The sequence below is a fragment of the Haemorhous mexicanus genome, chromosome 4 (assembly GCF_027477595.1).
Source record: "Haemorhous mexicanus isolate bHaeMex1 chromosome 4, bHaeMex1.pri, whole genome shotgun sequence".
Taxonomy (NCBI): Eukaryota; Metazoa; Chordata; class Aves; order Passeriformes; family Fringillidae; genus Haemorhous; species Haemorhous mexicanus.
Window position 1 is genome coordinate 48,312,339 of NC_082344.1, and position 25,176 is coordinate 48,337,514.

At 34.3% G+C, this 25,176-nt stretch overlaps 1 protein-coding gene across 14 annotated transcripts in view; it reads right to left on the bottom strand.

Annotated features, from left to right (window-relative positions):
• The window catches only part of SGCZ (sarcoglycan zeta), a 455,810-nt gene that overhangs the window by 72,346 nt on the left and 358,288 nt on the right, over positions 1–25,176 (bottom strand). For all 14 annotated transcript variants that reach the window (XR_009486248.1, XR_009486247.1, XM_059844750.1 and 11 more), the window contains 2 exons: positions 18,676–18,748; positions 6,082–6,205 (listed from right to left, as the gene is read on the bottom strand). Coding sequence is in view for 12 of the 14 variants with exons in the window: in XM_059844750.1 (XP_059700733.1) it covers positions 6,082–6,205; positions 18,676–18,748 (197 nt within the window). In the remaining 2 variants the exon portion in view is untranslated. The remainder of the gene's footprint in view (positions 1–6,081; positions 6,206–18,675; positions 18,749–25,176) is intronic.

The window sequence follows — 25,176 nt, forward strand, 5'->3', positions numbered from 1 at the left end:
GGTGTATGGTTACCTCTAGGGTTAGCATCTTGGAAACCACAAAGCCCAGAGCTCCAGGCGCACTGCAGCTGCGAAAGGCATCCTAAGGGGAGGGGAAAAGTGCCGGAAGAAAGCCCTTTCTTGTGTATTTATTCTGTTTCAGAAGTAATTTTCAGTCTTTGTAATTTTTTTTGTTCTTGGACAGATGTGACTCCTTTGTGGTTTTTGTACACAATCTAGAAAAGAAAATGTACTTGAAATATTTGTGCTTTTTTTACAGAGTACAAAATCTTAAGTAGTATTTAAATAATCATTAGAATGTATATTTTATTAAAAATATATAATAAAATATATATTGTCATTTTTACTTTTCTAATAAAATTTCCTGTTGTGTGAATCTTGAAAGTTTAGCCATGAAAAGCATTTTAAATACCTATGATTTCATTTACATTTCCTTGCTTTTGTGTTTTTGATTGTAAACTGGTAGAGAACAGTGTTTTTTTTCTATAAATAAACATTACAGGAATAACTAGTTTGAAAATGGACGTGTTTTTTTAAAAATAATATGCATTTGATTTTAAATATCTGTCAAAACACCCTAATAGAATTTTTTAAACCTATAATTAAAAAATACAGAAAAAATTCCCTTCATTTTCACTAATCTCTTTCTTCACAGAGAGCAGTAAGAAGTCAACTGCTTAATAACACAAAAAAGGCTTCAAAAACAAAATTCATCACATGTATTAGATAATTTTTGGTGAATAAAGAGTGACTCTTCGAACTCTAGAGCCTGTCATTGCTTATTGTGTATTGAACTCAATTCATGCATAGAAACATTTAATTTTTTTTGTTCACATTTAATCTCAGACAAACATAACTTGGTTGAATTGAACTGATCTATGAAATGTTTTTTTCTTTGATCAACCATTCCTCCATAGTTATGGCAAGCAGCATATACAACAAGGTAATTATTTCAGTGTATCTACTTAATTTAAAAAGTTCTGTTTGTTTTTTATTTTCTGTTTCAGAACACAAAAAACGTACACAAAAATGCCACCAAATGCTTTAAAATGGTATAATTACTTGAGCTTACAAGTGAAGATTATTGCAGTTTTATTAAATAATAATAAATCTTAATTGTTAATCTATGTGTTAAATGCATCTTCTGGATTTAGAACTGGATAGGATTATAGATGAACTGTAAGTACTACATTTATTTGTTGAGCTCTACAAAATAATATTGTCTGTGTGTTTCATTAAACATGCTGTACTGAAACAGTAAATATAAACTTGGCCTCTTGTCTGCCACACTGATTTTGACTAAACTTTGTCTGTTAAAGAATATTGCACATTTTAATGTGACAGCTATAAGCCTTACCATAATGAGGGATCAGTCTCATTATGCCAGACACAACAAAACATACTCTGCAAATGATACTATGATAGAGCGTAATTTCACAGGGAAATACAAGGGCATAAAGAGGTAAATAGGAAAAAGGTCATAGTCAAGGTGATTAATATGAATACATTTGTAAAAATGAGAAGCCTCTGTTCATCTTTCTCCTTTTATTGACTTAATCTTTCAAAGTCAACAGGATGCAATGAATGTGCAGAGCATAACTTGCATAGAAGCTCCTTGGAAAGACGTATAGCAGCTGCTCAAGATTCCTAAGAGCTGAGCCTACTCAGCTGCCTTCTGCTTCAGAGACTGATGCAGCCAACACCCCAGGGTGATGGGCAGCCCTGCAGAGGGGCCTCGACAGGCTGGAGTGATGGGCAGAGAGAAATGTTCTGAAATTCAGCAAAGTCAGGGTTCTGCACCTGGGGAGGAGTGACCCCATGCACCAGCACAGGCTGAGGATTGACCTGCTGGAAAGCAGCTACCCAGGGAAGGGCCTAGGGGTTCTGGTGGACAACAAACTGTCCATGACCCAGCAGGTTGCCCATGTGGATAAGAAGGCCAATGGTGTCCCAGTGCATTAGGAAGAACATTGCCAGCAGGCTGAGGGAGCTGACTCTGCCACTCTACTCAGCCCTGGTGAGGCCACATCAGGAGTGCTGTGAACAGCCCTGGACTCCTCAGGGCAAGAGAGACATGGGGCTCCTGAAGCAGGTCCAGTGGAGGGCAACAAAGATGAGTAAGGAATTGGAGCATCTCTCTTGTGAGGAAAGACTGAGGGAGCTGGGCCTGTTCAACTTCAAGAACAGACCTCTGGGAGGGGACCTCATCAATATCTATGAGTATCTGCATGAAGGGTCTCAGAGAATGGATCCAAGCTCTTCTTTGTGGTGCCAGGCAGCAGATTAAGAGGCAATGGGCAGAAACTCTTTCACAGAAAGTTCCACCCAAATATGAGAAGGAACTTTACTGTGTGGGTGACTGAACACTGTCACAGATTGCCCAGAGAAGTTGTGGACTCACCCTCACTGGCAATATTCAGGAACCGTCTGGACACAATCCTGGGTGCTCTAGAATGACCCAGCTTGAGCAGGGAAGCGGGACCAGATGACCCATTATTATCCTCTTCCAACTTGACCCATTCTGTGATTCTGGATGGTAAAAACTACTATAGTTAGTTGTTAGGCCAATGAGTGGACACCATCAAACAGACCTTTCAGCTTGCTGTCTTTATACAGTTATCTGTTTCAGGTTCAATTAGAAATTTTTTATGTCTAGTAAAATCAAGTATTTACAGAATTCAAAATTGACTTGTATTTTGCAATACACTTCTATTTGAAAAAGCATAGTGAACTAGCAGTCAGTATGCTGAATTTCCAGACAAGAAATGATCTTTTTCTTCTTGTGTGAACCAGTGGATTCAGCTGTAGCCTGGAGCTTCACATTTCACGTTCCTTGTAAATGATTACTGCTTTAAACCATTGGTTATGGTTTATTTATAGAATAATACACAGTTCACAATTAAATGCCAAGTTATAATTGAATCAAAGGATTCTGCTGATGCCTCGGCTCACAAGGGTGCAGCTCAAGAGCTTTAGAAAGGGCAGCAGAATCTGAATCTAAATTACAGCCCGCAGTATTCAGTCTGGGATCACACACTATGATGCATAATAGGGCTAAAAGGATTATTATAATACTGCAGTAAATAAAAAGAAAATATATCAACCAGCAGAATTCAGGATGCTTGCAGAAGCATTCAGTTTGTGATGTAGGAGGCTAAAGACTATACTGCATAGAAATACAGCTAGAAGAAAAGTATTTCATAAACACATTTATATTCATAAAAATATTCTGAAGTTATGCTTAAACAAAGGAAAATCTATTTTTCATAGTCAGCAAATGCATAACTCTGTGTAGCATGGCTATAACTGGTTGATTCCAGGTGCCACATAGCCATTTTCTGTCATAATACGGCAATAACTTTGCTAGAGAAAGAAAATACAAATTCACATGTCTTTGATGAGTTTTTAAAAAAGCGTTCAAACATTAAAAAATTAAATTTTGCTAACTAGAATTAAAATGGTACAAAAGTCCTTGCATGTCTTTTTAGTACAAATTGTCTTACCATGAAAATGGTTCACAGATCCAATTCACAAAGACAAGACTAATTTATTTGTGGAGGAAACCTGACTTATAAGGCATTCAATTCTTAAGCTAAAGTGATTATTTTTAATATAGATACTTTGTCATTTTAGAATCTGTTTTTTTAAAAATTAATAATGATAACACCTTTAAGCATTTTTTTTGTACTGTCTGCTAATGTGGTTTATCTGTTGGGCTGTAAGCAGGAAAAGCAATCAATATTTAGTTGTGTAGATATTTAATCCATCAGATGTCTACCCTAGTTCCTCACAGCAGGCTGTAATTAGTCCAGCAATTCCCTAATGTGGCCATAGTAACTTTGCACAACAGCTAATGCTCTGGTGCCTGTCACATGCCTTTCCAAAGTGTTTTTGCATTTTCCTCTAACCCTCTCCAGTGGAAGAGATTAAACAGTGAACTGTAGAGGCATCTCAGACCACAGAATAGAATTTCTCTGTGGAATTCGGCTACAGTTCATTTCAGTAAGCATTCAAAATCTTGAATGCTTACTGAAATTGCAAGCATTCAAGACTTTGAACTTTGTCAGATGTATTTTTATTGAACACTTTATTGGGAAAAAGTGGAGAAAGGTTGATAATTTGCTTTCTGATAATTTTCAATCTAACAACTATGTTGGAAATCACAGATGTCTTATCACAAAGAGAAAATTATGATTTTTAATAAGAAGGTCAAAAAAGTCAGCTTTTCACTGGTATTTTTTTACTACAAAACATTTAATACCAAATTGAATTCCAGTTCTGAATAATACATTATATGGGCATTATATCTTTTTCTTGGATTCCTATTGTCAAAGTAAAACTGAGGTCATAGGACATTGTTTCCAAAACTACCTTCCCAACAAGGTATAGTAAATACTTAATAAAAACGAGAAGTCATACAATTAAATCACAGTGTTGATCTAGAGAAAAAAACCTGATGGATCCACAGCTAAAATATTTGTATGAAGAGGTGCATGATGCAAAACAAAGAGAATATAGAAACAAGCATTGCCTAAAGAATAATAGGAGAGTAAGGAATGGCAACAGTCTTTCTGTTGGCTTCTCTTTTTTAACTTTAATTTCAATTCAATTTTTAGTTTTCCCCTCCAGCAATGTCATGAAGGCAAAGAACAAAGAAATACATTCTATTTGCAAAATTTATGCTAATAAATTTAGGAAACACAATAGATTTGGCCAGGTAGGGATTTATGAAAGGGAAAACAAGACAGGTTACAGGAAGCTCTAGACTCAAAAATACCCACAGAAACGACCATGATGAGGTAGAACAATATTTACTATTAAAAGAGGATTAGATTTTTTACTTCTGTCTCAGCAATGTTAGGAAATAGTGAGAGAGGGAGTAAGTAAAGATGAGAGACTGGGGGAAGAGCTGATTTTGGAGAAACTCAAAAATAAGGTTGGGGAATATGGTATACAAATATTTGAGACTCTGAATAAGGAAGACATAGTGCTTTAATTATGCTGGACAGATACTTGCATCAATAAAAATATGTTACCAAAATATGCTTTCGATGCAATATATAGGCCAAAATGTTCCTGTCTGTTCTGTAATGCAGAGTGTGCATTCTAGGGGGCTATCTGCCACAGATGTGAATGCTGGTTTTGTTTGGTTTTGCTTATGTTGGATAGTATGTAAAACATCTAGAAACATTTGGCAGAGAATACAAAACACAAATGGCAAAAAATTTCCAAAGAGCTGCATTCACAATGAGATATTTACATCATGGATTACCAAAAATGCTGTAGCAAGCCCCTCTGAGAACAATTCAAAAATCTATCAATTTCTCCAAAGTGCCTGATAGAAATCTGAGAGCTCTTGATAGCCTTCAATAAGATCTTTGCACTTTTTTTTAATGTTACATAATTTTATGGTCTAAAGATGAAAGGACTCCCATACCACCAATACTTCATGCATTTCTGCAATGCATAGATTGACATCCCAACAAGTGACCCAATTTTGATTCATTTGCATGTGTTCACACAGGTTTACACATGAAGAATCTTTACCAAAGTCTTTTTATGTCTTTTTATGATCTCTGAAACAAGACATTAATGAAATAGGAGAGAACATATGATGGAAGTACTCTGTCTCTCTTACAGAACTAGTTAAAGATTAAGGAGTTAAACCACAGGTAGAGCAAATTTGTTAAACCTCTTAATCATGGTTTAATGATGCATTAATCTAAATGAATCCAAACTTCTCTGTTTTATTTTGACAGATTAATCCAAGTTATTTTTTTACCAGTATCACTTAACCGACTCTGTTCCGTGGAAGCTTTTCCTTTGACTCTTTATTTACAAATAATTGTGATCTGTATTAACTAAGTTTATTTTCAGCATGAATGAAACCTACGGATTCAAATATTCGTAAAAAAGGAAATAAGTATTAATAGTTGAACAAGCTAAACCAAAATTACTTTAACAAAGGAAAATGCAGTACACTTTTAATGTTGTTTACCTTGCTGCTGAATAAACCCTCCTCACATTGTTTGTGTTATGCTGGGCAGAGCTGTTGAACATTTCTCTGCTGGCTGAACTTACCTCCCCTTCTGTAGACTGTAAGTGCAGTTCTTTCCTACAGGTAGCCTTTAAGTCTCCTGCAGCTGCGTTGACTTGCACTCCCCTGGGTGCTTCCATCACCAAAGATCTAGTAGGAGATTCAAGTCTGAAAAACAAAAACAATCACTGAGACAAAAATGCACTGAATTTAACCACCAAAAACTCCCCAGCCTCAAAACCCACGATGCAAGTAGATACTAACGTATTTTGAAAGGTAACAAAGGAAAACCAGATTATATGTGTGATTCTATGACTGCCTTTTATGACACAGAGAAAGAAAAATGTTAAGCATTTAAGAATATACTTATATAAGCCAATCTTTTTAATGCTGCTTTCTGGCACTAGCACTTAATGCATCCAATTGTACTAATACTGAAATAAAGGTACTTGAGAATCTGCACATCTCTGTTAATGCTTCTGTAATGACAGTTTAATACGAAAATCTTCTTAGTGACTGATGACAAATGTTTAATGAAATAAAGAGAAAACACAACCTTTAAATGTTTTAAATGATGTGAAACTGATTAAAATTACTTTGCCTCAACAGACTCTTTCATGGTTTGGGTATGTTTAGCAGCTTCATGTATGAAGAGAGGAAAAGAAAATCTGTTATATTGCTATTATTTGGGGGGCATTGTATGGCTTTTCTGTTCTCCAAAATACTCATTATGTTCATATAACCCTGTTATATTAGGGTTAAGACACACATCACTACTTCTTGGTATGTTTAATCAAAGCAATACTTGTTCTACTGTCATTCTTTTTGCTTCTCACTTGTCTATGCTCAAGATCCTCCATCAGCCTTAACGCAGAGCTATGATACTTAGCTGAGCTTTCTCACAGTATGGCAGAGATTTCTCTTGAAAGGGAAGTACTAATGCAAAGATTTTGTAGAAAACATGCTCATATGCTGAATAGGGAAAATGACAGGATGAAAACTGTACTGAACTAGGAAATGATAATTCAGATTCTGATTGTGTTCAGCTGGAGACTTATTGTATAGTACATAAGGGAGGGAGATAAAATTTTTTATCTGTTTATAACTTAGTAAAATAATGGCAGGACACAGTTCCACTTAACCTGAACAAAGCGTTTTTGTAAGACGAAATATGTTAATGATAAAAACATCTAGACTGAATAGCTTGAAGAAAACACTGTATTTCCCTCTTCAGCAAAGTGGTCATAGCTATCAAAGAATATAATGAAGTATTAGATGCATAATGAATTTGGTGCACAAAAGACAGATAAATTTTGTCAAGCAATGGAACAAGAGAATTTCAAAGTATTTCAACTATTGCATTTTTTAAGTACATAGAACAGCACCGGATTACCATTTTAAAACCAAGATGCCACATTTAAATGCAAAGAAAGTCACTAGGATGGTGCCTGTGAAACGTTTCTGTTTGTTGCATGTTACCGACACTCAATAAAGAAAGGAAAAAAAGAAGTTAAAAAAAAAAAAAAAAAGAAAAGAAAATAAAAGCATTTATTCAGCAAACAAAATGGAGCTATTAAAAGCAGGTGTCCAGATAGAGAAAAACATGATTTTAGATACTGATATGAAAAAAGAAAAATAAATGGGATGCATATAGATAGGAGCAATAGAAAAATATCTATGTCTGCCACTGCTAGGGTGTTTTCTTTCATTTTTTGGTGCTTTGTAGGGAGAAGTTGATAGAGGGTTCTGCAGTTCTTTGTACTGGGGAAGAATATAAATATCATGAATTATTTTATGACATACACAAGTGCTTTTCAGGTGCTGATTTGTGAACTTCTGATGGCTACAGGACAGCAGAAAAAGAACTTCCAAAATATTTTTTTAAATTATGTAAATTATAAAGCTTAGAAATTAGGTTTCTGAAAGTACTCCATTGCCTTAATGAGCTTTTACCTTGAACTTAAAAGGAAAATGAATGGTATAAATTTTAAATGATTTCATTCTTCCATTACATATTTTTCAGCAGCTTATTGAGATTTATAATGTACTTTACAGGAATATTATCATTTATTTCTCCATGGTTTCAGATGCCATTTCATAATCATAAAGACAAAAGTGTTCTTAGCTACATTTATTGCATTGAATTCATGTGTCTTAGCCAAGCCAGAAATATTTCTGGTTTCATAACACCCAAATCCCTCAGGCCTAACTAAAACTTTTCAGCAGGTGGACAACTAAAATCTCTTTAGGAACACCCATCAAGAAACTAAGGCTTTCTTTGAAGAATAAACTTTTGACAGTGTATAGCTTAGAGTTGTTTAGTCTAGTTTCATCACAGTTTTTCATGAAGTACATTATCATAAATAAATTCATGTTTGTCTAAAAAGAAGTTTTTTGGGCAATTAGGTACTCAACTTGAAAAGGTTATAATATCAGCCTTCTCCACACCATGGAGAAGAAAGTTTTTAGACCACAGAGATTCTTAGCAGTCTTTGGAAATCAAATAATGTGGTAGAAATATCAAGGAATGACTAACGATCATCAAGGCAGATTTTAAACCAACACCCATCTATTAGTAAAACTGAATGGCTAAATCTGTTTTACAATTCTTATTTACTTTTCTTATTGTTATTCTCTGTCTGATCTGCATCTGAAAAGAGACTGCAGCATGCTGCTGCAAATGCAAAAGTCTATACACATAGATTATTTCCTCAATGTTTTGAGATAAATTAGGCTTGATATGCAGCTTCTTTATAATATTTTTTCTTTGGCATATGCTGATACCTTTAATCTCTACTATAAACTCCTTGTAACACTCCACATTGTAATGCTCATCCCTCCAAGAAAAAGTGTATTATTATAATAGCATATGGAGAATTTGCTTTCCTTTGAGATTTACTGATGGCCTGTCACAGTGGCATTTACATCTATGAGTGAATCCTATTCAGAAAATTAATTTTTCTTTCCAAAACAACAAACTGCTCTGATGGAGAAGGTAACTACTTCTATTATTAGACAGAAAATACAGAACAGTAGGAAAAACAAAAAGGCTTTTAGTATAGTTTTTAAATAATATAATTGGTCAATTTGCTGTATGTGATGAAGCAAGATGATCTATCCATAGCAGAGAAAGGCTTTTTCTTTTTAATTATCAGTGGTTAATTTGTGAAAAATGATAAATTTCATAAGATCAAAGCCATATGAATTTGAGCTGAATTAATGAAAGAACTATTGCTAGAAAAGGGAAACTTTAAAAATATCTTGAATATGTTCCTTTGAAGGTATTAAAATATTTCTCATCAGAAATGCAGAAACATTTTTTCTTCATTTTGTATTTTCTGTTTACAAGCTGACCTAGATTGTATTAGAGAAAAATAATTTAAAATATGAACCAAAAGAAAAGGTTTCCTTCTGGGTTTTAAACACTATTTTAGATTTACCTTCTGCATATCCCTCATACTCACATGGGATATAATTTATCTATGTTAATCTTTTTTTCTGTTGGCTCGTGCAAAGTATTTCTTAAAATAGAAGGAAATAGAAGATTCCCCTGTGCAATAGCAAATAATTTATTTGCTTTCTGCCTATTTAAGACTGATATCCAACTCATGCTACTTAGTAAAACAACTGATATAAACCTCTACCAATTTAAAATTTCTATTCAAAACAGTGAATTAAAAATATGTCAGCTAGAGATCTCACATGTAAAACAGGTAGTCATTTCCCCTTTACTGACATCTTTATATTTGGGGGTCAAGAAATCAACACTTTCCAGTATTTAACTTTTATACACAATGGTCTTGCCACCACATAAAAATAATAGTGCCATTGATTTGCTACCTGTAGATCAAGAGTTGTGGCAGCACAGTTTTGTGCAGCTGTGGGCTGGTAAGACACACAAAGAGGAGAAGAAAGGCAAATGGATGTGCCAAATCTCTCTCTCTTCCTACTGTTTTACTGTAAACAAATACCCTTAACCCCAAAACCTCAGAGAATGCAGGATCTTCCTCTCGCATGAGTGAAAGGATTTTGTACCGAATAAGAATTAAGAATTTTTTCAAAATAATTTTGAAAATGTTGTTTTCCAGAAAGCTCCAGCAATTTAAAATATACATTATTTCAATTTCTTTTACTATGAAAAGAAGAGTTGGCTGTCCTGATCCTAAAAGAAAATTATTTAAAGAGTCTTCCAGTGGGACCAAGGGTCCTCAAAGGAGTCCAGTGAACACTATGGTGATAGATAAGATTAGGCTTTCCATTCAGTCAATTTCTTGGAAGTCAGGTTGCAATATAAAGAATAGCCAGTGACTTTTATGATCATGGTAACAAAAAATCTTAAAGCTTTTTATTAAGATTACTTTTCAACTATTCAAACAGTGGATTCTTGAGTAGATACATTTGATATCACAGTGGGAATGATATGAAAATAAAATTTTTATTCAATCATTCCAACCTTATTGCTTATACTGTTTACAAGGTTATACATGCACATTTTACCATATATATATAACAGTCACTAAAAAGATTTTGATACATTTACATGTATCAAAATATGCACCTCTACAAGATGCATATGAGTCATTGCCAAAATATTTATATTTCTTGAAACTTGCAGTCTCATGCTTTTAATAAATTGCTTTTATTTTTAGGTTGATTTTTTATTATCATTACTGAAGAGCAGGGGTAGATTTGAAGGCCTCAACATTCTTAATATTGTTCACTGATCATCATCTTTTCTTTTTCATCATCTTCTTTAAGAAGCAAAATTCTCATATGTTCACAGGAAGCTTACTTTTATGTATGTGAAAACCTAATCTTGGGCATGATTTGTCTCTAGTTTTTTGACAACACACACAAGTCTTAAGTAAAAGAGAGTTAGATAAGTGTTTTTGAAATTAGTTTTGGCCAGAACCAATAAATATTAACCTTTTTTTTTCCCAGTTTCCAATTGTGAAACTCATGAATGATAAAATTAAACAAAGAGGAAACTTTCATGACTTAAATCAAAATAGTAGAATGGCATTCAGTATTGCATTTCATGTCATATCCATGCTCTGCACATCACTGACTTTGGCATGTGTCAGCATGCCCTTATTGTAACTTCTAAAATTCTCACTAACCTAGAAATCCACTGGGCTCAAAGATGAGTTCTAATTGCCCTCTACATGCCACAGATTTAAATCCAATAGATCTGCATTGTCATAGCAACACCAGAAACCACTGAATAATTTAATGCTATTTGGCATAGATGATAAATCAGAAAAACAATTGCCCACATAGGGATTAAAGAATCTCTTCTGGGAATATAAAAAAAATATATATTTCGTACTGAGGAGGAATGAAAAGGAACAAAAGGTCATGAGGAGTTTTTCAGAAGTATTGTTAAAGGAATAGAAAGAGTTCTAGAAGCATCAAGGAAAAGAGAGAAAGGCTGGAAAAAGCAAATATTTAATGCAAGAGCTTGACTAAATAAGCAGGTGATATGAGGAAGGTTAAAGAGAATTTAATGTATGATTGTTTCCTAGCGTGAGTGAAGGCATAGCCAGAATAGCTAAAGACAAGAAAGGTATACAAATAAGAAGTAACATTAAGAAAAAACAAATAAAAGCCATAAGTGGTATCTCAGGTAGTAAAAAATCATGCAGTCATAAGCCAACTAAAATGCAAACCTTTGAAATTCAAGAAAATTAGTAGAAATTTAAGGTTTAGAACATGAGCTTTTATTTCTCTGAGAAATACCAAAAACATGCTTGAAAGTCTAAACTTCCAGGCTGTGAGAAAAAGTTCTGGATATGAGACAATCCAAAACAGTTGCTTAAGGAAAAGTATGAGAAATGGATTTTTTTATAGTCCTGACAACTTAGAGCTACCCCATTCTACCCTAAATGTTTCCCTTTGCATGATCTTCCTTATTTTTATTCTGGCTTGAAGCCCTTTCCATACATGCCCTGCCTTTCTGCTAAACATTCTTACATTAAGTTTATCTTTACAGAAATAGCTCCATTACCTGAGTTGCCTTTCAGAATATATTTCCTTAAAATAGAAATCTATCTTGTCAGAAAGAGATTGAAGCAACATGCCCACAGAAAATGCTCAAGTGCTTGTCAAGAGTTAGATTTGAAGATAAAGTGCCTGAAGAGTTTCAGTTTGGAAACCATTAGTTTCCTGTGAATAGGAAGTAACAGTCCAGACCACTTGTAATTGTCTAATTATATCTTTTATATTGTTTTTCTTAGGGGTCTTAAGCTGATACAAACAGATATATTTTAGCTGAAGTAAACTGTGACATGGCTTGATCCACATTTTGAGAAAACAGCATCCCATGGAAAACTATTCTGCTGAAAATCCTTTGACAGGTCTACTTCAAACTCTGCAGATTAAGCATAGCAGATACCCTGGAACAGATTTTACAAGGGCCCCTATCTGGATTCTATTCAGAAATTCCAAGAAACAAATCAAAAAATCAGTCAATCATAAAAAAAAATCAGAAAAGGTTTGGTGAATTTACTTTCAGCCACTTTTTTAGGACAACTGCCATGTCCAAGCTAGAGAGATATTTTTACTTTCTCCAATACAAAATTAAGTAGAAGATTGTGAATACAATCAAATTGTCAAATAGCTTTTTTCATTCTTTTGGCAGTGAATTCAAACAAGAGATAAAATGTGAACTGCAGGATAAGATGTGTAAAGTCATTCATTCTTCTCTATGGTTTAAAATTATCTTTGGAGTTCTCTGTATAATTATACATGTAAGCAATAGGAGCTGTTTGGTGGACTGTAGAACTAAGAGTTTCATAAACTCATGTATTCCCTGTAACTTCTGAGCCTCCTCATTCTTATCTCCAGTCTGTATGAGCTCCAGATCCTTTGTCTGGCTCTGACATGGTGCTAAGACAAGAACCCAAACCACACTTCTGCACTCACAACCACAACACTGCTGCAAACTCCATGTGCTGCACATGCTAGAGCCTTCACCTGAACACGGATCCAGATGCTGCAGAAGGTGAGGGCATTATAGAGCCATGTGTATACAAATGGGTAAAGTGACAGCAGGAATTACTGGTACTGTGAGCTGATCTTAGATGGGCACTAGCTTTCAGAAGACACAGAGAAACCTAAAGATCTTCCACCTTGTATGAAACTGCCAAACTACTTCACAAACTCTCAAGGACATAAGAGGAGAGAATAGACAGACACCCAGCAAATTTAAGAAGCCTTGTTTTCTTGTGAAAGTGGTTAAACAGCATCACTGAAAATGGAGATACTTCCAGAAAGGGAAAAGGAACAGCTGGAGTGAGGAAAAAATCTCTGTGGAGAAATTTAGTAGAAGGAAAGAACAAGGAAACTAAATATTGCTCAAATAGAAAAAAAAAAAAAAAAAAAATATAAGTAGCCCTTCTTAGTAATGCATTAGTAAGCCTGTTCACTTAGAATCAAAAGAAAGATTTGAAATGAAAATATTATGTATGTTACAGAAGCATTACTTAATGACATATTGTACAAATTTTATGGAATATAAGTAAGTAGGATAACAAATCATGTTTCATCAGAAAAACTACAGCAAAATGCAGGTATTGTGGTATGGTGAAACAAGACTGTATTTAGAGTCCAAAGCATGTCAGAAATGAGTTCTGGTATCTCTAATATCTCCTGAGCATGGAGCACCGTTGCTCCACTTCCATTTAAAAAGACAGTAAAACATTTCTACCCGCAGAATCTGTGAGAATGAAAAGCCTGAACAAACTGTGGGCTGTTGTGCCTAGTCCTAGGCTGGATCTATGTGAAATTTGAATTAATTAAGCAGCAGCTTTGATCTGGAGGCAGTGTAAAAGCAACCACAGTTGAAACAAGTCTTGCAGGAGCCAAGGGCACACAGGAGGGCACCTTTTGAAAGCTTCTCCATCTCCCTCTGGCACTCTGAGCACTCACTGGTCATGCCTGCTGTTAGACTTGATGCAGCTTCATGAAAACAAAGATCCTTGGCTGCCTTCAATAATTGCAGTGTAAAGTTGCCATGTCTTTCATTAACCCAGCACTGGGCAAATGCTTTCTACTGCTACAAGCTTTATATGGCTTTTCAAATGAGATTGATAGGGTCATATATTTACTCTCACAACCCTGTGTAGGCTGAGACAGCTGCGCTTGGAGCCCATCTGTGGGTTCCTGAAGGCATGACATGGCATAATCATACAGCAAATATAATCATAAGCCCAACAGAAAAGGACCTGGAGATGCTGGTGACTGCAGCTGAACATGAGCCAGCTGTGCTCAGGTGGCCAAGAAGGCCAATGGCACCCTGGCCTGAATCAGCAATAGTGTGGCCAGGAGGAGCAGGGCAGTGATTGTCCCCCTGTGCCAGCACTGGTGAGGACATGCCTTCAATCCTGTGTCCAGTTCTGGGCCCCTCACTGCAAGAAGGACATTGAGGGGCTGGAGCGAGTCCAGGGAAGGGCAATGGAGCTGGTGAAGGGTCTGCAGTGTAAGACATGGGAGTGGCTGAGGGAGCTGGGGTAGTTTATCCTGGACAAAAGGAGGCTCCAGCATCCTAAATTAAGCATAAGAAACTAAATGGATTTTTCTATGTCTTGTGATAGTAATATTTTTATCCTTCATGTCTTGATTCCTGCTAGAGCCTTTTCCCTTTCCAATGTCAAATATAATCATCATCACTGAACACTAAAGCAAATTATTCTTTCAATTTAAGACCCATACCAAGCTTCATTTGTTTCTACTTTGTCCTGTCTGCATAGCAATTACAACCTTTCATTACTGTCTTTCTTCTCTGTATACTTCAATATTTAAAAAAATTTATATATATTCACACATATTTACATGAACAGACACATATATATAAATTTCTATAATGAATATTTTAAAAGAGAAGAGCACGTGTTTTTAAAAGAGAAGCTTAAATTGTGGAAATTTTTCAAATTTTACTATATCCATACCTATTTTTGTATGAACATGTATGTTTAAAAATTTATATTTTCAACAGCTACTGATAAGACTAAGCAAACAAGTTTCTGTTAGTACCATGCCCAAACAATGAAACCACTAACACAAATTATGAAAAAAAAATAGCAATTATTTCTATTTTGTTAAAAAAGGGCATTGAAAGTAACTAGAATCTGACATCATTAAAACAGCATAGGAAGGCAGACAGGTTTTCTTACTCTGCTACATCGTCTACTTTTTGATGAGGTTTTGTTTATTATTTGATTTTTGGCTAAAAAAAGATGACAGAGTCATGGTGATTTTGTCACTCTCAACATGCTCAAATGACTAACAAGTTAAGGTCAAAATTTGAGGTGTTTTCTGGCTTCAGGCTTTTACAAAATATAATATTCTGACCTATTAGAAACCATCCCTTAAATGTCACAAAAGATGTCTCTTACAAAGCAACACACAACTCTCAATGAACCAGACCTCCTGTGCAAGATAGGAATATTTTTCATTCTTAGTAAAGCAGAATCCAACTATCCTGCACGGTTCCTTGCCACTTGATCAATTTTCATCTCATTATTCCCAGCATTAGCTTGCAGGATTAACTGATTGTGGTGTGCAAGGCATGACATAGAAGACAAAAAAAAAAAAAAAAAAAATTGAACTTGCAGTTATTTCCAGAGGACAACAACAAATTAATTCATCCCCTTATTAAGGAAGGTATTGAGGGCAAAGTTATCTATATTTAACTACTGTCTGTCTATTTTGTGCTTGGATATTGTCTATTAGTGCACTATATTTGAATGCACTCTTGGCCTAAAACCAGTATTTGGGGAATATATTGGCAGTTTAGTTTTCCTAACTGTGTTCCTGTGAGAAATAGTAGAGAGAGAAACTGGAAGATTAAATTATTAAGATATAATTCATTTTCCACATTCTAATGCATGATTCTTTTATGCTACTTATCCCAACTAATGAAAGTCATCTTTAATTAGTTTTTGGGATTTGACACAAAAGCTTTCACAAAGGATTGTATAACAGCACTGCCTGAAAGCAAAACCTTTCTGGCAATTATTTGAAAATGTAAGAAAGGAGAAAGATGTGACCCAAATGGTTGGGCACATAGGAATTAATTATATTAGTACTCAACCTAAGTTTATTTTTACACAACACATTTTTAATAGTAAATATTAGGGAATCTTCTTGGTATGAAGATCTCAAAATCTGGCTATAGAACTAAGAGTGTCTGAGGCAAAGTTTAGATATGTGGACATAATGTGAATCTGACTTCATCTTTTGGTCATCCTGCCCATGATGGATTACACTAAAATCCCAGGAAGTACTATCCTTGTGGGTATCAAATTCTTAGACCAAATTTTCTATTTATGCTTCATTCAGAATAATCAAGGTGGTCATTATTCCATTTTTTTAAATCCTGTAGTCAATCATTTTACATATACAAGGCTATGAGTAGGCTTCCAGCATATTTTATTTTGGAGAAAAAAAAGTCTGAGGTTTGTAATTTAACCACAAATACATATTCCAACATGAAAAATATGGGGCAATTGATAATTCAATTAATGATCTAATGTATATTCCATTATCTTTCAGCCCTGTATACAATAATTCTCGTAGTCTAATATATTTGCACTAATGCACTGCAATTTGCTGTCAAATTGCATTCAATTGCAATTTGCTGTCAAATTGCATTCAGTTGTGGTGTCCACTGAAAAAAATGAATAATGTTTATTCAGCAAACTTTCTACACTCCCATCACTTACCATTAAGTTTAACCATCCAAAGACACAGAGATGCAGCACTTGGAAAAATACTCTAGGTGATTTTAGGACTGCCATTATTGGACACCTTGGGTAAGTTAATTCTAAAACATTAAAAATAATAGGACCCAGACCAGTCCACTGAAATGTTCTAATACTAATTGCCATAATTTTTAAATTACTAAATTGACTTGAGAGATTTAAAAAAGAATATGATAGAATCCAACTAATATAGAGGAGCACATATGTACAAAAGCTTGCGGAACACAATATGGATTGAATATATTAAGAATAAATCACTTACAAGCAAGATAAAGTTACCTGACTCAACTCCAAGGGTGTCTGTTTCTTCAATTTTTTGATTAAAAGGTATGGGTTGAAATAATTATTAATAAGAGGGCAGAAAGCTGAATGCCAAATGCTTACTAATATAAGTCCATCTTGGAAAAATGAACTGAAGTAACAGTGGAGTTGAACTCATTAAGCAACAATAGGAATCATGGCAATGAATAAAGACAAAAGATTGGAGGGGTGAATGACCCATGTGTGAATTTCAGAAGCAATGTTAGGTGATTTTATCATTACTTATATTAAACCTAAAGACAGAGGATTATCTGTTTTACCATACATTTTCACTCATTATTTAATGATTAGAAACAAGTAGACGAAGCAAAATTACTGGTCCCCTGAAAAAAAAAGCTTGTTATGCTCCTTTGATTTCTGCTGAACTTCCTCTGATAAGAGATCATATCACCTTGGTGACTGTCACTAATAAATGCCTTTACAATTATTTTCCACAAAGGACTGACAGGAGTCATGGAAGGGGAGAGAGATTTTTATGATAGAAATCCAGTGAGTGGTATCCTTGGAGGAACCCAAAGCTATACATTACTTTAAAATGTTTAGTGTAAATGGTCAAACACAATAATTTACTTCACACACTCCACCTACAATGGTCAAACCTCTACACATGGGCAGCTTCCTGCAAATGATTTCTGCAACATCGATATTGGCCAACGTCTTTGCATATGTAAGGCTGAGCATTTAATCATTATTTTCTGCAGCAATCAATCAGAAACACTTCTGGGCAGGCAAAGAGACAGTTATATAATCCTCAAAAATCACAGCAGAATTGAGTCAAAGCCTAATCTGTTTCGCACCAGTTCTGCTGGAGTAACACAAGGAAGGACCTTTGATTTCCTGTGATTCTCATTATAAATCACATCCATATAAATCACAGATTAGTACTTACCAGTGCACATACATGCACTTAAAAAAAAAAAAAGGCTTTCTCTTTAAACTTTTCCAAGTTTTCTTTTCTACAGATTCCCTAGTAAATTTTAAACTTAATCTTTTACTATCTACTGATTTCTCCACTTTGACTATATACAGAAAAAATTTACATTTAGAAATGTAGCCTCACTTGATAATGAATTTTTGTATAGTGTATGTATTAGTATTAAAAAGTCCAACAACCCAGAAACATTGCTAAATGGAAAAATTTGGGACACTTTACTTAGCTTAACCTATATATTCTGTAATAATTTATAAAAAATCAAACTGGTCTGATGCTATTGAAAAATACTACACACATTGGACCTTACAAACACCTGAATATTCCAGTCTCTAGGGAAAATATATATAATATATATATAAAATATATATATATATTTCTCAAGAATGCCACTATGGGAGGCAGGCCATATATAAAAAGCACTATATTTTACATTTCATGCAATAGGAGTTTGTGGGTTTTTTTTGACTAGTTAACAAACTGGAGTCTATAAGGGGTTTTTGTATCTATGAGTCATTAAATAGGCAGTATACATATTACTATACAGATATTGTTCTTTTAATCCAGACTTAATTGTTTTGGAGAATATTTGATTTTAAAGCAACTTTTTGAACAACACCTACTTGAGGTCTTGGGAAGGTTCTGCTCTGATATGGGGTGTCTCCACAGAGTGCCCAAACACTGCCCCTTCCGTGCCTAAAATACATAAATAAAATACAGTACAATTACTTTGGAAAATAAAAATACATTGAAATATATGACCTCAAATTGACACTATTAGGAAAAAATATCTGATAAAATCCTTTTTTAATAATTTAAAATGTTTCTTCATATTTACATTTTCATTTCTATATCAAAATCTGGACCAACATCCTGTGAGGTTCTGGATTTCTGCTTTTTCACATACAAATCTGGAACACTTACAGATCCAAATTTTTCAGAAATTGTTTGGTTGAATGCTTGTCTCCATATTTTGGACAACAATTATTTTACAGAGAATGGAAATAATATAATATATTTGTGTGGCAAAAACACAGTAGAGAAATGTCTGCTGCATTTTACATTCTGGTTATTTTGATTATTTAAATTGAGATGCCAAGCTTTTAGAAGTTTTGAGATAACTCTCTCTAGCCTGAAGTTGCTGGCCTAATCTAGATATCTGACAGTTTCAGAGTTTCTTTCTATCAGAGCTTTCTTAGTGAAAAATTCCATTCTCATGGAATGTTCTTTGTGTTGTTTTAGAAGTGGACATTAAAGTACCTCCTACTGGCATTTAAAATCCAGACAAAGAAAATGGGTAACAGTTTTTCAAATCTGAATTGCTTCTCTTCTGAATTTTGATTTATATTACAAGGTCCAAATTGAATATGGTAATTCCACAGTTTTCATTAGACAAGCAAGATTTTTCATTGGGAAACTCCTCTTCAATTAAAAAAATACAACTCTAGTAAACATTCACTGAAGTTGTTTCAGAAAAAGACAATTCTTTAATAATTTTTAAATGCATTTCTTGAAAGAAAATAATGGGGGGAAAAAAAATTAATAAGGATCTTTGTTTTTTGTTAAAGTAATAGAACAGTCAGGAAATTTATATGTAGAGAACAGCACTATAAAATCAGCATTTCTCTTACCTTTCCCCTCTAAGGACTGAACACTTAAGGGTTATTTATACCCTCACTTTACACTTACTAGATAGAAATAGACTCCGTATGTTTTTAGGCATTTGAAATTTGCCTCCTTTTTTTCACTCACTGACAATCATCATGCCTATTTTTGTTTACTGGTTTACCCAATGCCATTGTTTTTTGCCATTCATCTACATTAATTTGGCTTTCCTTCTCTGAAGATGGTTTACTAGGCACTGGGCAAGGCAAATAGCCTAGAACTAGGGAGTGAAACTTTTTCCAACAGAGAAACTCCAGCACAGGTGAAAGATCTCAATAAAAAAGTGTAAAACAGATAATGCATTTATCTTCTATCCAAATAAGATCAAGGAAACTGACTGGGATAACTATGGCTCATTACTAAATATTCTTGAATTAATTGCTATATATCAGCAGCAGACGGTTTCTTTTGTTCTAAGACTTGAATTCTGAGTAGACCTAAAACCACACCTACAAAATCTCATAGTAGGTCTGCAAGAAGTGCTCAGCAGAACATAGCCACCACTCTAATTGCAGCAGTATTTTAAATACAATAAAGTATTTTCAATTTTTAAAATAATAAAATATTTAGCAAATTTTTTCAGAAACTCTGGATGTCAAAGAAGATAGCTATTAGATACTTTTACAGTTAATCAATGATATTAAGTTTAAACCATTACCAGGATTTAAAAGCTGAATGAAGTTATAAATGTCAAATTGGTAACACTGTTTTTTAGTGTTAAAGGAAAAATAGCCTGAGAAAGAGGCAAAAAAAACCCCAAGGTAAGCAAACTTCAACCTGGTAATAATTTTCTAAACTCCACCTTCATTAAAAGAAAACAAACATAACCAACCAACCAAAAAAACCCACCAACTCACCCTATTCTCCTATACTTTACTTGTAAAGTAGTCTATTGATATGGAATACCAATAGACTACTTTACCAGAGAAGAGTAATGAACTAAAATCCTAGTTGTTTATCTCCAGGAATCTACAACCTTTACAAATATTCTGGGAAAGAACACTGAAAACAACTTTATTACAACCATTGCTTCGAAGATCTCAACAAAAAAAAAAACAACCAACCAACCAACCAACCAAAAAAAAGCCCTGAACAAAATCCATTTTCTGTAACCAAGCTTTGCTGAGTGGTATGGAAAACCACAGGAGGAAAAAAACCCAGCATTTATTTTTTCCTAGTATTATTCCTAAATGTGCTTTACAGAATCTGGTTTTAAATCATGCAATGACTTGAGGTTCTCTTTCCTTGAAAAGACCAGAATATCATGTCTGCATAGCCAGACCTTCTGCCACTCAAAATAAAGCTCATCCCCATCTATGATGAACCTCTCTAGGAGCTGAATTCTCAAAATCTAAGTGTGTTTCCAGATCCCATTCATCATTCTCATCAGTAAAATGAAATGCTTTCAATGCCAAGGGCCCTTTATATTTCTGAAGGTGGCAATGGGATATAAAGTTGTAACTAAGTTAGCAGAATGCAGAGTTGCCAGTCTTTACTTATGAGAAGACCATGCCTGTAATATTTGAAAGAACATTATCAATAGAAAGATGCACAAAATTCACTCTAGTATGAGTCTGACATTGAATGAATCAATAGTGTCAAAGGTAATATCATGCAAAGACTGATAATAAAAGTTAAATGACAGCTGGTTATAACCCAGCTTTAGTATCTCTTCACTTTCAGCATCATTATTTTAAAAAATGAGAAGGCATTTCTTCCCTAAGTAAATAGAAATTTGAAAGAAAGACCAAGTTTTTCAAGCAGACTGGAAATCCAGGCAGGTAAAGATAAACTGATGTAATTAAATAAAATATAGTTAAAACTAAAACCATAGCAAATATGCTCCTTTTGCTATTTGAAAATTCAATCAATGTTTTTTTTTTCTTCTCATACAGCCTCAAAAGCAGAAGTACAGCAGTTCCTGTAGTAAATGCTTTTTTCTTAAAAAAAACCCAGACTTTCAACACTTCAAGAATATCCTCAATTCTCTTTATTACAGAGTGGAATAAAAGCAGACACTCAATTACCTTGTTTTAGTAAGAAAGGTGAAAAAGATCAGGCAATCAGAATTATTGATATGTTTCCTGCAGCTATCAGCAAGGTCAAGAAAAAAGAAGATTTTCAGTATTACTAAAAATACAGAAGAAAAACTATATAATCCTTTTTTTTTCAATTTACTTTATGATAATCTGTAGTAATTTGAAAAGAAGTTGGACCATGTAGTTCAGTATTCCTAAGAAATGCTACTATAAACGTACCTTCTAATGATATAACTAAATAAACTGAACTATAAAACCAAATTCAAAGTCCATAGCATTATTTTCTAAATGAAAGAAATATACTTTAGGTGTTTGATAAGCCACAATGTTAAAATAGTTATTTTTTACAGAAATAAGAGGATGTTCTAATAGCTGTATTCCCAGACTTACAGAATCATAGCTGAGACCTACTTTGAGATGAGTGAAATTCTAGTGAGAGATGAATGAATACAAAAGAGAACCTTAAAACCCTTTCAAGTACAGCTCAGAAGGAAGTAGTTAGGGAACTGAATTCAATGGAACATGAGTTAGAATGGATAACTATAAAAAGTGATCCTTTTAAAGGAAATAAAATCACAAGGCCATGGAGTAGGTGCAAAGGATCTAAAATCAAAACTGTAAGTGTAACTGAACAAAATTACCCATACCTTCACTTTCCAGTTGAAGAGAATCAGTTAAGTAAAGACTTCACTAAGAAAGAAGCATCTGTGCAGCCAAATTACTGATCAAAGAATACCAGCTGTTATAGAGGTTGCTGGAAGAAACTCAGTAAACAGCACAAACCAGGTAAGAGGCCAAAAGTTCCATCCTGTGTTGTGGATGCCATGGGACAGGGAGAGAGAAACGGCAAGTGTTTCTCACAGTGGCTTGTGAGAAATTTTAGGGAGCTAGAAAGATGTGATAACCTGTTGACTATAAACAATTTGCAGGTGGTGTTTTTCTACTTGAATTTTCTGTTTCTCTCAAGGACAGTGCGTGAGAAAGGTGTTTCTGTTAGTCAGCCAATGGAACAGAATCTATGGTACCGCTCTATAAAAACTGCGCGGTTCTTTTGAATAAAGCCTTCTTTGCCTTTGCTGCGATCCTGCCTCTCGCCTGCTCCTGCCCCGACCTCGGCCCACAAGTGGCACTGTATTTATAGAGAAACCTTTTTACACACAGCTTTTTTAACAGATTTTTTTAACACCAGGCCTTTAAGAAACTTTGACACAGAGCAAAGCAAAATTACCCTTTTGCTACAAGCATAAACAGTCACATGTTCCTGCTGAAACAGAACATTCAGAATTCAGAAAGACCAGTATAGGCTACTAATTTCTGCTCAGCTTACTGGTTTCTGAAATTCAGGCTCTGGGAAATGATAAGAGGCATTAAAAAAATGGAAGTGCAACATTGGCATTCAGCTCTGCATTATATTTGCTTATGCATGTGCATGCTGAGGAAGTTTTTTTCATTTATTCAACCAGCAAATAAACCTTTCATACTTGCTGAGTAGTTAGCTTACATAACAGAATGGTACCTTACAGTGGCTTTGTAATTAACTAGCATGAAAAGATCAAGCTGGGGCTTTTTTCTGTTTTGGGTTGGTTTTATCGGGGGGCTTGTTGGAGTGTGGGATTTTTGGTTGTTTGATTGTTTGGTTATTTTGTTTGGTTGGTTTTTTGTTTTCTTTTGTTTTGTCTTGTGAAAAGAATACTGGCTAAAGAGTTGATAAGGCAAGAACTAAAAACTAATACCATTATTCCAATCCTTCACATCATTCATGCAAGCAAATTACCTGACAATGGAATTGTGAATCATTTTGATGCATACAAGCTACATGCCATTGCAGCATCACATACACAGCTCAGTTTTACCACCTTGATTTTTCACTAAGTTTTTCAGAAACATCAAGTAAGAATTACTGAGATTATGCAAGTACTAGATTGGGATGCCAATTTGTCCGCTGAGTTACAAACTTCAAAAAGGGGTTTGCAAATTATTTATTATTTTTGAAGCTTGCAATTTTATTTGCTGCACATTAATTAGTTAAACTAAAGCACTGACAGATTTCACAAAGAGGGATAGATAATCAAGATTTTTTTACCATTGAAGAGACCTTAAAAACACAGACTATGTGTGTTTTAAGTCTGGAACGTTTATGTTCTAAAAATTAAATTGCAAAAAAAAAAAAAAAAAGAAAGCTGTTACTCAACAATAGGACCTTGGAAGAGCTAATCACTGACAGACTGGAAAAAAAACCCAGAAATATTCAACTGTGCAAAGCAATGATCATTAAAAGGTGACATAAAATGTTTGTTCCTTCTTTTGTAAAAGCCCAGTTATTATATTTTATTTTGGGATCAGTAGGAATGCAGCTTCTGGCCTTTATGTTGGTTGAGCATTTTTTATAGACTTCCCATTTTTTAAGTTACTTGGAGTGTAATTTAGCTAGGTATTTGTACTAAAAAGTAAGATTCAACTGGATTTTTTCTATGGAGATGTGCTTGACCAAAATGAAAGTGAATTAGTTATTTTCTGAAAACGTGACTGACATGATTGCTGGTATTTTAATCTTGCAGGGCCCCTCAGCAGCAAAACTGACTAATGCTAAATGATGAAGGTTTCAGATATGACCCTGATGTGGCCATATATGAGGTATATTGTAGGTAGGAGGTTGTAGTACAGCCTGACTATATTCAGTTTACCTATAAACTAAAGCATATGCATTGAAATCTTCAGAGGTAAGCTGTTATTGAAAAGTAAATTCTAAATGGAGTGATTTAGATTTATAACTCAAAGCACTTGAATGTGACTAATTTGTGATGCATATTTTCTGTGTGGCAGTCTTACTAAAGCAAAGATTCTTACTAAGTCTTTAATTTAAATCAGAAGAATAACTTCCCCAATAAATTAAAATTCAGCATCGTCACTGAGTTAAATTTTGATCAAAGCAAATCGTAACTCCAAGAAATACTTGCGAAATTGCAACAATCAGTATTTATCTTCTTAAATAGCATCTTCACTTATTAAGTACAAACATTTGAAACATAGATTCCTAATGGTGGGCAGTTGAGACACCTCTTGTCTTGCACTGCAAATTAAACTGTATTGTGACTATCTGCTCAGATTCTTATCCATAGAATTGTTTGAATGTTCACATCCAAAATCTATGTTTGGCCACAAATTGATCTACTTTTCTGAAAAAGTAAATCTATTTGAATAAAATCTGGACTGAGAATAGCAGTAACATAATTCAATTAATAATTGGAAATTACTGCTCTAAATGCTCCCTCTGAGATGAAAAATCCAATAAATGCAAATGAAACTGCTGAAAAGTCACATTAAATCTGAATAGTTCCTCAAAACTTGAATGAAATTGAAATATATATAGGGGGTTTAGAGAAAAGAGGTTTTAAAACCATAATAATTTCTGTAATATCT